This window comes from Phacochoerus africanus, chromosome 7, assembly GCF_016906955.1.
Source record: "Phacochoerus africanus isolate WHEZ1 chromosome 7, ROS_Pafr_v1, whole genome shotgun sequence".
Classification (NCBI taxonomy): domain Eukaryota; kingdom Metazoa; phylum Chordata; class Mammalia; order Artiodactyla; family Suidae; genus Phacochoerus; species Phacochoerus africanus.
Genome location: NC_062550.1, coordinates 46632568 through 46646643, shown reverse-complemented (window position 1 = coordinate 46646643; position 14076 = coordinate 46632568). Strand labels below are relative to the sequence as shown.

Sequence of the window (14076 nt, the reverse complement as noted above, 5' to 3'; positions counted from 1 at the left end):
GAGTAATGCGGAGAAAAAATAAAATAAGCAGGCATTTAGAAAATGTCCAGAGGATAAGAAACTGCCTTTTGAAGAATAAAATAGGCCGGAGTTAAAAGACAGGAACTACTCAACATTTCTATTTTAAAACCGCTTAAAGTTAGGAGATGTTTCAAAGACCCAGGGGACAGTGAACTATTTCTTCGGTTTAAAAAAAAAAAATTTGATGTTAAATTTTCCTTTTTTTCTTTCTTTTTTTTCTTTTTAGGGCTGCGCCTGCAGCTTATGGAGATTCCCAGGCTAGGGGTCGAATCAGAGCTACAGTTTCTGGCCTACACCACAGCCACAGCAATGCCAGATCTGAGCTGCATCTTCGACCTACACCACAGCTCATGGCAACGCTGGATCCTTAACCCACTGAACGAGGCCAGGGATCCAACCCAAAACCTCATGGTTCCTAGTCGGATTCATTTCCACTGTGCCACAACGGTGCCTCCTGATCTTAAATATCTTTATCAACTGAATTTTCAAGTGAAAGTATAATACCTGTGAAGCAAGACTAGGGTTTCCATCCCTTGTCTAGAGATTACCAAAGGGGAGGACAAGCAGTGAGTATGGTTGTGTGATCCATAGAACATACAGTGGGAACTGTCAATCAGGGGATTTGAGGATAGTAAAAGGGTATTTTCATAACTATTTCATAGAGTCAGTTTATTTTGCCCCATTCAATACCAGTAGATTGATTATCATTGGTTCTTCCCCATACATATTCTAAAAAAATTTTTTTGGGTGGGGAGGGGTCTGTCCATGACACATTCCATTCTTGTCAAAATAACCTGTTTAAGCCATCCTATGTGAGATCAATGCTTCCCAGGCAGTTGTCTGCAGCATTAGGGATGTGTGCAGAAGGCATTACTACCCTCTATGACTCTAAACCTTAAATGCTGGAATATCTATGTTAAGCTTCCCTAATTTTTGTTTGTAACTCACATGAATTTATCCAAAACTTTCTTGAATTTCATTTCATTTTTAGTGTACAACTTGTACTTCTCTTGAAATACAGTCCATATGTTCTAGGCTGGAAAAAGGATCTCATATTTTAATGTGAAATGACATTTAATTTTCAGTAATGTCCCCTGACTATCCACAACCATATCTATACTTTCAATGCTTCTTAATATGTATAAAATACAATTAACAGATGGTTTAGGCAAGTAATGCTTAGATTCGTGGCATGGAATTCTCTGAAGTTCCTGCCAATTTTATGTTCCATGAAATACTATAAAATTCCATCTCTGCCAATGAATGCTTCTGTCCTCACATAAGGGGAAAAAAAAAAAAGTAGCTTCAGTTTTTCCACTGGTTTTAAAAGACAGAAAAATCTATCTGATACTGAGTTATTCTCCATTAGTAGGAAAACTGTGTAAAGACAAAAATCATGATTCACAATTAATTACTCCAGAGTTTATAAGATTGTCATAAGAAGCACAACGCAATATTGCTTTCCAGTGATTATACTGTTAGTGAATAGTGAATATTCAGAAATTATTAAATGCCTGCTTTTAGAGGTCATGGGTCTGTTGTTAGACTTTCAAGGTTTTGTGCCAAAACTCATTTTCTGTGATCAGTAAGGAATAAGAAAATTCTGCGTTACTATCAACTGGTCTTTCTGCACAGAAATCATGAGGTTCTGGTGCCACAATATCAGCAGCATTTAGCCTCTGCCTAAAGAGTTCACCTGCAAATCAAAACTCTTTTTAGTTAGAGGCAAAACAGAAATAAAGGCAAAAAGCAACAAAGGACAAAAAAGGATACACAATAAAATTCAATGTCAACAACAAAACCCTAATCTCTACAGTTTTTGTTGGGGGTGGGGATGGAGAGGAGACAGTCTACCTGATAAAAGAAATAACTACGCCATTTATGAGAGATAGACATGGTCACAGCCAACTGCCTTCTTTTGCTTTTTTTTTTTTCCTTCTTTGTTTCTTTCTTTTCCTTTTTTGGGCCTCACCTGCAGCATGTGGAAAGTTCCCAGGCTACGGGTCAAATCGGAGCTGCAGCTGCTGGCTTATGCCATAGCCATGGCAACACCTGATCAAAGCCAAGTCTGTGCTCTATATTGTGGCAACACCAGATCCTTAACCTACTGAGTGGGGCCAGGGATTGAACCCACATCCTCATGGGTCCTAGTCAGGTTCCTAACCTGCTGAGCCACAAAGGGAACTCTTCATTTTGCTTTTTAAAAGTTTGTGATAAATTAAGGTCCTGGGAGACTATTCCTAATCTGGCCTAATGTCTTTTTCATAAATGTTAAATCTATAATGGTACATTTTCAAGAGTATTATATAATTTCTGTGATAATAGTGGGAGTATCAAACTCTGATAGGCTGAGAGAAAATCTATTTTAATTGAAAAGATTTCTAGAAGCACACAAATATAGCAATCAGTGCTTAGCTCCATTTAAAAAATTCTGTCAGGAAGGAAGGAATAACATTTGCTCAGTAAGGCATTATACTATATACATGGCTATTAATAGTCATACTACTCTCTGAATAGGCACAGACATTTTCATTCACTCTAATTCCTCAACTCCCAGAAACACACAGGCAACTGTCACTTCCTAAAGGGGATCCAAGGATCTACCCTCAGAAGTGGGATACAACAGAATGTTTTAGTGAGTTATCGAAGAACTCTAAGGCTACACAAAAGACATCATTTTTATACTTCTTTCCCTAAAACATGCTACAACTATAGCATCACCCCTCCTGAAACTTTGATCTATTTAAGATAAAGTGAGAAAGGCAAGCAACAGAGCCAGAGAAAAGAAAATCCACATCTTCCGCCTATTTTTACTTCAGAAAAGAAACCACTCTCAAATAGTTCCTACACTTGAAGGGAAAGAAAGAAAAGGAAGGGCACCCAAGTAACAGAACTAGTTCATTTGGCAAAGAAAGAGATAGGAACCAAGTATAAATATATAAAGTCATGTGGATTGGTACATCTTTCATGTTTATTTATTGAATGAACAGCTGATGCAGTAGTAAGACTTCAGGTGCTAGAATCAGTCAAATAGGAGTTCAAATTAGGGCTTAACCGACCACTGGCTATGCCATCACATACAAGTTACTTAACCTCAGCGTTTTCAGTTATAAGATGAAGCCAGCAGTAATGCAAGCAATAAAATGTGTCTATACTCCCTCATTATTAAGATCAAATGCAAAAATGCACATAGAACAGCTGGAATAGTGTCTGGCACATAATAGGTATTCGTAAACACTATTAATACGATTATTTATTTAATGGACTATATTACACTGTCAGACAAGATTGGTCAAGATGCATAATTCCCTGAGAAAAACTAGTGTCAGGGTTGGGGAACCTCTAATTCGAGTACAAGAATCTAGAGATTTAATTTCAATAAATGAAGCTATTTTAATGAAAGATACCACTAAAGTAAACATAGTGTTTTAGTTATGTCAATTAGGCAGCAACTCAAATTTACTACTTTAAATTAATACTTATCTTTTTCCTTGGATGAAGGAAAGAACAGGTGAAAAGCAAAAAGGCAAAATAAGCATTAAGACAGAAATGAACAATTTTCCATTAAGGGAATAAAGAGAGTAAGACACAAATCACAGCAATCTTACAGCTCTATTTCACTCAATTTGTTATTGTTTTTCATCTTCTGAGGGAAGAGGAATGTCAAGTAGGAAAAGGACTGACATTAGCTCACAAAACAGAAAGAAAAAAAACTATAAAAGAGCATTTCTTGATACAGCACAAGGAAAAGGATTAACCATGAAGTCTAAAACTAAAAACTAATGTTGCAGTTTATAAGGCCAACAATATGCAAAGAGAAATGACCATAGATTTTAAGTTAATTTTAAAAGGCATGATGAATGTACCTGCTTCTTTTAAAGTGCTGCATTTCTGATAGATAGATGTCCTCAAGGTGGGAGCCCTTACATTATACAGTCTTATCTTCTCAATCCGAGAGTCAAAGACTCGAAGCAAAGGATCTTTCTCTTCCCACTGAGACATAATTTTATTATCAATAAAGGTGGCAAACATCTGTGTTTCAATGAAGCGTGAAAGGAATGGCAGGTAAGGCTCGGGCTGGTCAGACAGAAAGGATGCCTGTAATGAGATAATTAGGAAATTATTGTAAATGCAAAGAGACCATCTCAATACTACACGACAAATCCAAAAATTATCTGTTGCTAAGATCATTCCTTTTTAATCTTATACAAAACTGATGCTTGAAATTTAGAATTCCTTAAGAATCCACTTTTCTTTCCTTGCTTCTAGATTCAGAGAATTTAGGACACTTAGGTCTTTAGCAGCTGATCCTACCTTTTAGAACTGACTTACATTCTGGTCCTCATGACATTATGTAGTAAAGAGGGCATCGTTAATGAAAGATGGTGGATCAGTTGCTACAAGATCGTCAATGAACTTCTTCTCTTACCATTAAATTCGACCCTTTTCCCCAATGAGCTGTAATTTCTTCTGCTCTCTATTCCTAGCCTTTGCCAAATAGCTCCATGTCATAGGCAGCGAGGTGATTAACTGATACAATAATGATACATACTTAAGCAATAACCTTTATTAAAAAACCAACAACATGGAATTTGTGCTTATGGGTAAAATCTTCTGTTCTTCAAATGGATGTTTTCCTAGTCCCTGACAGAGACTGATGGAATGCATTAATTCAAGATCAAACTCCATTCCAACATGTGCTGACAAAATAGTCTGGGCCTTAACAACTGAAAAAAAGCATTGCCTGAAAAACCATCCTAAGCAAGCCAAGCCTTTGAAAAACACATACAACCAGCCACATGTCCCTGCTCCCAGCTTGTCTGCTGCATGCAATGGTTCAGTAAATTGTAAGCAGCTTCTGATTCAAAAGGTTCATTTTTTTTCCTTTGGTGCTTAGGGTCCACGTGTGTAGAGGAATTCTGGTCACAATTTCACACTGTCTGAGATTTGGAAGTTGACTACTATTTTAACTGCTGGATTGCTTTTGCTCTTCATTCTTCTGAGTAGGCAATGTGGCAAAAGCCAGAAGGGGAAAGGTGGAAGATAAGTTTTGACATAGGTCACTCTCCTTAATACTTATTAGCTTCTTCCTAGCATATTTTTCATTCTGAAATTTAGGAAGCCTTTGAAAAATTTCCTTACAGAGATCCACTTATTCAATTTAACTCTCTCCATGGTTTAGATGCAGTTACATAAATCCAAATAGCCAGAGAAAAGTTCACAGTTAATCTCCAGAAATCAGCTCACTTCTTTAAAAGATATTTTACAGATAAATATCAATTTTATTTTTCATAGAGCAAACAGCCTTTTTTCCTAAATGGACCAAATGTCTGGCTTTTGATATCAGATCCTTGTGGACGACAACCCTTAAGTCAGCAAAAACTTGGCTTGCAGTACTAGGTATGTGATAAGTCCTGTAAATTTTCTTAGTGAAAAATGAGATGATTGCAAGACTTCTGGAATCGAACATGAAACTTTGATTTCTCTAGGGGTTATATAAAAAGAATTCCATTTATAGTTTGGAGCTACATAAAGATTAAGAAGGAAGAAAGTACCAGTGCTCAATTTAGATAAGAATTTGAATTACCCCAAGGATAAATCATGAGTATACACAGATTAGTTCCAAGCTGGCTAGGAAAAAATGTGGGAAAATGATTAAGCATAATGAAATAGGAACCTAAGAGCAGAAATACATTTGGAGAAGTGAAGCTTTCTCAATTTATTAAAGAAATTTTTTTCAAATATGAAGTGCATCAGAATTTAACTATTAAGTGTAGTTTGTACACCTCATCTAAAAAAGTATCTGATGAAATCAGAAAATGATCTTTTATATTACCCACCTTTAAAAAATTTTTTATTAATATTTGTTAGATACTCTAAGACTGTAGATTGGCCTGTTAGAACATATTAGCCCCTTTGAGAGGTCTTTCATGACACAAAGACACCATTTAGCAAAATGGCATAATTCATTCTAATAGCAGTATTATGCCTTGGCAATCACAGAGGCAAGGGACTGAATTATTCCCAAGTGACTTGAAAGAGTTAATGCACACCCCTAAGTGCTTTTTTTCTGGAAAAAACAAAACAAAAACACCTAAAAACTGGTGGATATGTTAAGAAAAACTGGCAAAGAATATAGTAAACCTCAGAAGGAAGCTTCAACTTTAGCAGGATGATCAAAACTGGTGTCACTTTCTGTCTTCCCTTCCAAAAACTTTGGAACAGAGCATTACAATCATAAAACCTAATTTATTCACTTTTTCTCTCTTTTGAACCTAAATTGAGATAAAAATTTACCTTCTGAAACGAAACCATTTGCTACCTTTACATGGTAAAGTTGTGACTTCATTATAGGATAGAGATAATTAAGGATTTCCTAGAAAAGGACGAGGCCTTATTTAACTAGACTTGATCCTAAAATGTGAGTAAATAAAACTCCTTACAAGATCAGATATTATGGGAGTTCCCGTCATGGCTCAGCAGTCAACGAACCCGACTAGCATTCATGAGGACACAGGTTTGATCCCTGGCCTTGCTCAGTGGGTTAAGGATCTGGGGTTGTCCTGAGCTATGGTGTAGATCACAGATGCGGCTCGGGTCCTGCGTTCCTGTGACTGTGGTGAAGGCCAGCAGCTACAGCTCTGATTCAACCCCTAACCTGGGAACCTCCATATGCCTCAACAGCCCTAAAAAGCCAAAAAAAAAGAAAGAAAAAGAAAAAAGATTAGATATTGTTAGCAGATTTGAAAAACATATGAAATTTAAGACTTGCTTTAATGCAAGCATCTTCAAAGTATAGAAAATTTAAAATGAGGTTAAAGGTAATTTAATACACAATTCAATGAGCAGCTTCATGAGCTACTTGATTCACTTTCCTGTGAAATATTTTATCTAGTATAAGATACTGGTCGAGAAAAGTTCTTGATGGGAAGGGAGGGGGGAAAATCAACATTTTGAAAAAATTAACAAAATCAATAAAAACACAGCCCACTAAGAAATGTAAAAAGGGAAATTCTGGTTCTTTTTACTTTGTCAAAGTTCTGCATCTGTTCCCGGTTGGTCAGCCACGATTCCATGTCCTGGGCGGTCTGAATCACAAAGGCTTCATAATCGGCAAACATCTGTGTAAAGCGGTTAGCAAAGACCTCTCGGAGCTGCACATTGAGCTGGTAGTCCCTCAGTTCTGCCTCTTCACACTGCAGTTTTAAGTCCTTTTCTTTGTCACTCAGAGAGGCAGAGAGGTCCATTTTTTCCACGGTCACACCAGTCCGCTTGGCCAGGGCTTGGAGGCGGGCTATGGTTTCATTGCCCTTCAGTAACTCATACATACTGATGTTATTAGCAGAGACATTGCCATTCTTCTTGTCATTGACCAAGTCTTTCAGAACCAGGTTCTTCAGTTTGGTGGTGCTTTCACTGCAATGTAAGCTGCCCTCAGGAGGGATTCCAAATTGAAGAAGAACTTCAGAGAGTTCCTGGATAAAATCCACTTTATTGGGGAACTGTGGAAATTCTTCAGGCAACTCAATGAAATGGTTGTCGATATCCACAAAACACAAATTAGCCTGAAAGAGAAAAAAAGACATACAAAGGTTTTAGGGTAAAGGAATTTGATTTTCTACAATATTATTGCCAACTCTTATACACAGAAATCACAGATTGTACTTCCTTTTATTTTTTTATTTTTATTTTTTTGGCTGCACCAGCAATATGTGCAAATTCCCAGGCTGGGGATTGAACCCAAGCCACAGCAGGGACCCTAGCTGCTGCAGTGACAACGCTGGATCCCTAACCTGCTGCAACATAAAGGACTACCCGGCACTGCCTTTTATGTTAACCTTCTCAGGGTTGAAATTTATTTTATCGTTTAAAAATAAATCTTTGTGGAATTCCTGTTGCGGTTCAGCAAGTTAAGAATCCAACTAGTGGAGCTCCTATTATGGTGCAATGGAAACAAATCCAACTAGTACCCATGAGGATGCAGGTTCGATCCCGGGTCTTGGTCTGTGGATTGGGGATCCGGCGTTGCTGTGAGCTGTAGTACAGGTTGCAGACGCAACCTGGATCCCGAGTTGCTGTGGCTGTGGCTGTGGTGTGGCCGGCAGCTGTAGCTCCGAAACAACCCCTCGTCTGAGCACTTCCATTTGCCATGGATGCAGCCCCTTTTAAAAAAAAGGAATCCAACTAGTATCCATGAAGTTGCGGGTTCCGTTCCTGACCTCACTCATTGGGTTAAAGGAACGGGCACTGCTACAAGCTCTAGCACAGGTCGCAGACATGGCTCAGATCAGGCATTGCTGTGGCTGTGGCATGGGCCAGCAGCTGCAACTCCCATTCAAGCTCCAACCTGTGAACTTCCATATACCCAGAATTTGGCCCTAAAAAGAGAAAAATAAATAAATAAAAATAAATCTTTGGGAGTTCCCTTCATGGCTCAGTGGTTAACGAATCTAACTAGGAACCATGAGGTTGTAGGTTCGATCCCTGGCCTTGCTCAGTGTGTTAAGGATCCGGCGTTGCCATGAGCTGTGGTGTAGGTTGCAGACACGGCTCGGATTCCGCATTGCTTATGGCTCTGGCGTAGGCCGGTGGCAACAGCTCCGATTAGACCCCTAGCCTTCGAACCTCCATATGCTGCAGGAGCGGCCCTAGAAAAGGCAAAAAAAGGACATAAATAAATAAATAAATCTTTGTTGCCAGCATTTTTCCCTGAGAGAATATATTAATATATATGAATAATTTTCCCTGGGTCTCATTAGTTTATTATAATCTGGACAACACTGTAATATATGGCATCCATTAGGCATTCCTCAATAGGTAAAAGTGCACAGATTCGTAGTTCCCTACAAATAGAAGGCCACAAGGAGTTCCCATCATGGCACAGTGGAAACGAATCTGACTAGGAACCATGAGGTTGCGCATTCGATCCCTGCCCTCAGTGGATTAAAGATCTGCAATTGCTTTGGTAAACTGTGGTGTAGACTGTAGACCTGGCTCAGGTCCCATGTTGCTGTGGCTGTGGCTGTGGCCAGAAGCTGTAGCTCCAATTAGACCCCTAGCTTGGGAACCTCTATGTGTCACAGGCACAGCCCTAAAAAGCAAAAAAAAAAAAAAAAAAAAAAAAAAAGGCAATAAGCAAAGTAATACACTCAATGAGCTTGAACTTTCTATGCCATTCCACTGCTCTCGCACCATTTATAATTTAGAATTAACAAAAACTGCATCTGTAGTACCCCAAAATGGGATGAAATTTAGCGAAGAGCAATCCAGTTCACAGAAAGTCCACAAATTTTCACTTTATAGAAAATTAGCCTCAATCTTTTAGATGACAAAACCATTTCAGAAGCCACTGCACAAAGAGCAGGAGGCAGAGGGTGGTGGAGGCAAGTGCTTAGAGAACAAGAAACGACTAAGCCTTGGGTAACTTGAAGGTGACCTGAATATTTTTGACTTGAGGAAAAAAGGAGACAAAAATAAGAGGAAAAGTGTTTTTGAGTTTGTTTACATTCTAGATATAAAAAGACTTTTAAATACCTTACAAGAAGATATAGAAAATTCAAGGGGCTACATACCTGCATAAAATTCTTTTTTTTGTTGTTTTTGTTGGTTTGTTTTTTTTTTAGGGCCGCACCTGCGGCATGTGAAGGTTCCCAGGCTATGAGTTGAATCGATCTGTAGCTGCCAGCCACAGCCACAGCCACAGCAACACCAGACTGGAGACTCGCCAGCCTATACCACAGCTCACAACAATGCCCGATCCTTAACCCACTGATCGAGGCCAGGGATCAAACCTGCATCCTCATGGATACTAGTTAGATTCATTTCCACTGAGCCACGATGGGAACTCCCCTGCATAAAATTCTGATTCTCCCTCGGTTACATAAAACTGACACTGAACACAAGGCATGGGGTAAAGTCAATAAACAGAAGGAAGCCTCATCTCGTGCTTCCCCACCTCCCCAGGCCGCAACAATGCCCCCAGGGAGCAAGGACATGATTCGTATGGTCCTCTGATCCTGAATGTGAAAAGAGGAGCGCAGATTTCTGGGTCTCTATTATTCTCTTTTGATCCCTGGTCTTCATGTTAGATGCTAATGAGCAACAAGTATAGCAAAGTTCCAAATTAAGCTCAATAAAAACTCAAAAGACTTTCCACCATCCAAAAACAGAATCAACAGTGATTCTTCAAGCCTAAACAACCTCTGAATCTACCCCTTTAATGTGCAGATAAAGAAACTGAGGCCCAAGAAGGTGGGTGACTTCCTAATACGCATCCTCAAACAACCAGATAGCTTAAGAGACTTTTTCCTTCTCCATTATGCCTCATTTCCAATGGCAATAGTTTTCCCTAAATAAAGCAAGTGTTGAAGTCTCATCTTGCTGAAGACAGTAGTGTTACTTACAGCTTTATTTAAATCCACATCTTTATATATGTGTCTACAGTCTCTAGAAAGTAGGATATATTCTACAGCTTAACGGAAGAAACTAGGTCACCATAATTCAAATGGATGATTCAATATCTTTAAAAACAGAGGAAAAAAATTCACTAACTTGCTAACCTAAATGTTAACCAGCAACCATCTCTCCACTTAGACTTTGTACTGTCTCTTTCATTAATGCCTTCCTGCTATCTTTTCCTATCCCTTTCCTTCCGTTATGAAAAGAGAAGATGATACATCTTAAGAAATTTTAGAGCTTGTTATGCTCATGTAATCACTGATGAGCCGAAAATGTACAGCAAGGCAAGGTGGGTGTTCCAGCACCACAGCTACTGGCCTGTCTTCCTATTCCCACGAGTCTCTCCTTCCCTCCTGTGTCCGCTTACAAGGGCTGGAGTTGGGACTTTGCTTATCACAAAGTAGAAACAAGGAATGTGAACTTGTATTATAAAAATGCATTGAAGAGTTTCCATCGTGGTGCAGCAAAAATGAATCTGACTAGGAACCATGACGTTGCAGGTTCAATCCCTGGCCTTGCTCAGTGGGTTAAGGATCTGGCGTTCCCATGAGCTGTGGTGTAGATCGTAGATGTGGCTCCGATCCTGCATTTCGGTAGCTTTGGTGTAGGCTGGCAGCTGTAGCTCTGACTGGACCCCCTAGCTTGGGATTCTCCATATGCCATGGGTGCAGCCATAAAAAGAAAAAATAAAAATAAAAATGTACTGAAGAAAAACCAAAAAGCCTTTTTCTAAAACAGATAAGAACTCTGTCCAATAGGGTATCGCTTTTTTATCTTTTTCTTTTTTAAAGGCCACACCTGTGGCATATGGAAATTCCCGGGCAAGGGGTCGAATTGGAGCTGCAGCCTACACCACAGTCATGGCAACACCAGATCCAAGATGCACCTGTGACCTGTGGCAACACCGGATCCTTAAGCCACTGAGCGAGACCAGGAATTGAACGCACATCTTCACAGAGACAACCTTGGGCCCCTAACCCACTGAGCCACAATGGAAATTCCTATAATAGGGTATTCTGATAAGTCATTTTCTCACTTTAAGAACCATTAGGTTTTTAAAAATATATTATATATTTTAAAAAACCCTCAAGAATGAAAAAATAGGAGTTCCTGTCATGGCTCAGTGGTTAACAAATCTGATTAGGAACCATGAGGTTGCAGGTTCGATCCCTGGCCTTGTTCAGTGGGTTAAGGATCTGGTGTTGCCATGAGCTGTGGTGTGGGTCACAGATGCGGCTTGGATCCCTTGTTGCTGTGGCTCTGGCGTAGGCCGGCGGCTACAGCTCTGATTGGACCCCTGGCCTGGGAACCTCTATATGCCACAGGAGCAGCCCTAGAAAAGGCAAAAAGACAAAAAAAAAAGATGAAAAAATATACTTGACATCTCAACCTCATGCTGTTTTAGGACTTAATATTTCTACATTTTGACTGATTAACACTGCCCAGAAGTCTTCATTTATGTAATTACTTCAAATTAAAAATAATAAACATTCCCACAAAAGGGAACAAAGACTTGAAGCTTAATTACCTCTTTGCCATGAAGCTTTCCCATGTCCCTCTCCTAAAGGCATTTTTATTTTCTCTGCATACATTCTTAGTTGTAAAATTCCTCTTACCTTTTCTTTTTTTTTATTTTAAAGCCTGTGTTACTGATATTTGTAAATGTCTTATTTTAGAAAGCAGAGATCACTTCTTAAAGGCGGCTTCTTTCTCAGATGTCTCCTAGTGTACCCTGCACTCACAGTGTATGAGACAACTGTGTGCTGAATGAATGAATAAGACTCAAAGAGATGGTCATTTTGTGGAACCTTAAAAATACACAAGAGAAAGAAATATCCAGGAACCTGCGGCCAGGGTGGCTCTCTCCATGTTTGGCAAGAGTTCTGGTTTCTCAATGGCTGAAGTTAAGCTGGGTTGGCATAAGGGTAAGCCAGAGGAGAACATTTAACATTTTCATAGAATTTTAAGGTAAGATATGACAAAAAGAGTAGCAAAAGCAATTCTGTTTTAGTTTTTCCCTTGATTTTTTTTGCCCACTGTTTTCTGTAAAGATGAGTAAGAACAGTAGAAAGAGAGGTACCAATCTGTGTAATGCTCACTGCTCCATCCATCTCTGTACCATCACTCACCCCTTCAATATAACAAGTAGCTACCTGTGCCTATCACTTTGGGATCATGGGGCAAGTGAGTGTGTGGTTAATTATAAGTCTATGCAGTTACGTTAGTTAACTAACAACTAAAATCATGCCTTCTTAAAATAATCATTTTATAAACATCACATTCATAACTATTCTAAGAAGGCCTCTCCCTATTTTTAGCTATTTTATTTTTAAAGTTTTCAGGGAAAGTGGGGCAAGTATTACTAGTCACATTTTAAAGACAGCTATTTTCATACACACTTCCTCCTCCAAATTATGTGGAGTAGATTATTTCATTTCATTGTAAAATGATAACTGGAGTAAAGTGAAATGCTATTAGCCTTTTCCTCTAAAATAGTAATGCACTAATGTATACTTCCTATATAAAGGCACTATTATTTTCACAGATGATTCATGTTATTTCAAATTATTCTACTCTTATGAATAGACAAGTATGTATATCATTAAACAGTGCTTGACTTAAAGTGAATGAAAAATTAGAAAATCACAGACATTACTGTAAGAGCTTTCAGAATTTTTAAGTTTGGCTTTAGAGCCAGAGTATACACACAGACATAGAGACAGAAAGATTTCCTGATAACAAGTACAAAGATTTCCTGATAACAAATACATCAAGGTGGCATTTAAAAATTCTCAACAATTTTTTTTTTGCCTTTTCTAGGGCCGCTCCTACAGCATATGGAGGTTCCCAGGCTAAGGGTCTAATCGGAGCTGTAGCCACCGGCCTATACCAGAGCCACAGCAACTCAGGATCTGAGCCGCATCTGCAACCTATCCCACAGCTCATGGCAACATGGTGAGGCAAAAAGACAAAAAAGGCAAAAAAGAAAAAAAAAGGCAAGACAGTTTGCATATTTGTTTTATATAATCCGAATCAAGCTATTTTCCCCTGAACAAAAATGTTAATTTTGGTAGAGAAACATTCATTAGGATAAAGTAAGCAACGGTTGATTATAGGAAATCACTACTGGGTATAATGGCTGTGGCTCAGTGTATTATTTTAAATTCACTTATTAAAATGAGGATCTCTAAAGGAAATAAGAACACATAAAAGTGAAGCACAGCATGAAAGATTTTATTAAGAAAGGTGCAAATTAAATAGCTAATGATATAATGTAATTAGTTTATGTTTTTTAATAGGCCATGGCACGCTCATCAATATTTCAGTTCAAAGGCTTTACATTTCAATTCTGAGTGACATTAACAACAGCTAAAATTAGATTCAAAATGCTTTCAAGAATTCCTTTTTATTTTCTTCTGAAACAATATTTGAAAATACAACACAAAGAAAACACCGTAACCTTAAGGTGGCTTAAAAGCTAAAAGTTAGAAATATTGTCTCAACCACTTAGCCAATTTGACATTTAGAAAAAGCTGATAACCAGCCTTAATCTGAAAACAAAGACTACCCAAGTATTTAATATTTAATGATGATCTC

General features: G+C 38.5%; 1 protein-coding gene across 6 annotated transcripts in view; it reads right to left on the bottom strand.

Annotated features, from left to right (window-relative positions):
- DENND5B (DENN domain containing 5B) overlaps nucleotides 1-14076 on the bottom strand; it is a 221323-nt gene that overhangs the window by 67560 nt on the left and 139687 nt on the right. For 4 of the 6 annotated variants that reach the window (XM_047787272.1, XM_047787273.1, XM_047787275.1 and 1 more), the window contains 3 exons: nucleotides 7050-7586; nucleotides 3888-4119; nucleotides 1634-1717 (listed from right to left, as the gene is read on the bottom strand). In XM_047787272.1, coding sequence (XP_047643228.1) covers nucleotides 1634-1717; nucleotides 3888-4119; nucleotides 7050-7586 — 853 coding nt within the window. The remainder of the gene's footprint in view (nucleotides 1-1633; nucleotides 1718-3887; nucleotides 4120-7049; nucleotides 7587-14076) is intronic. The other 2 variants (XM_047787276.1, XM_047787277.1) reach the window with 1 other exon arrangement.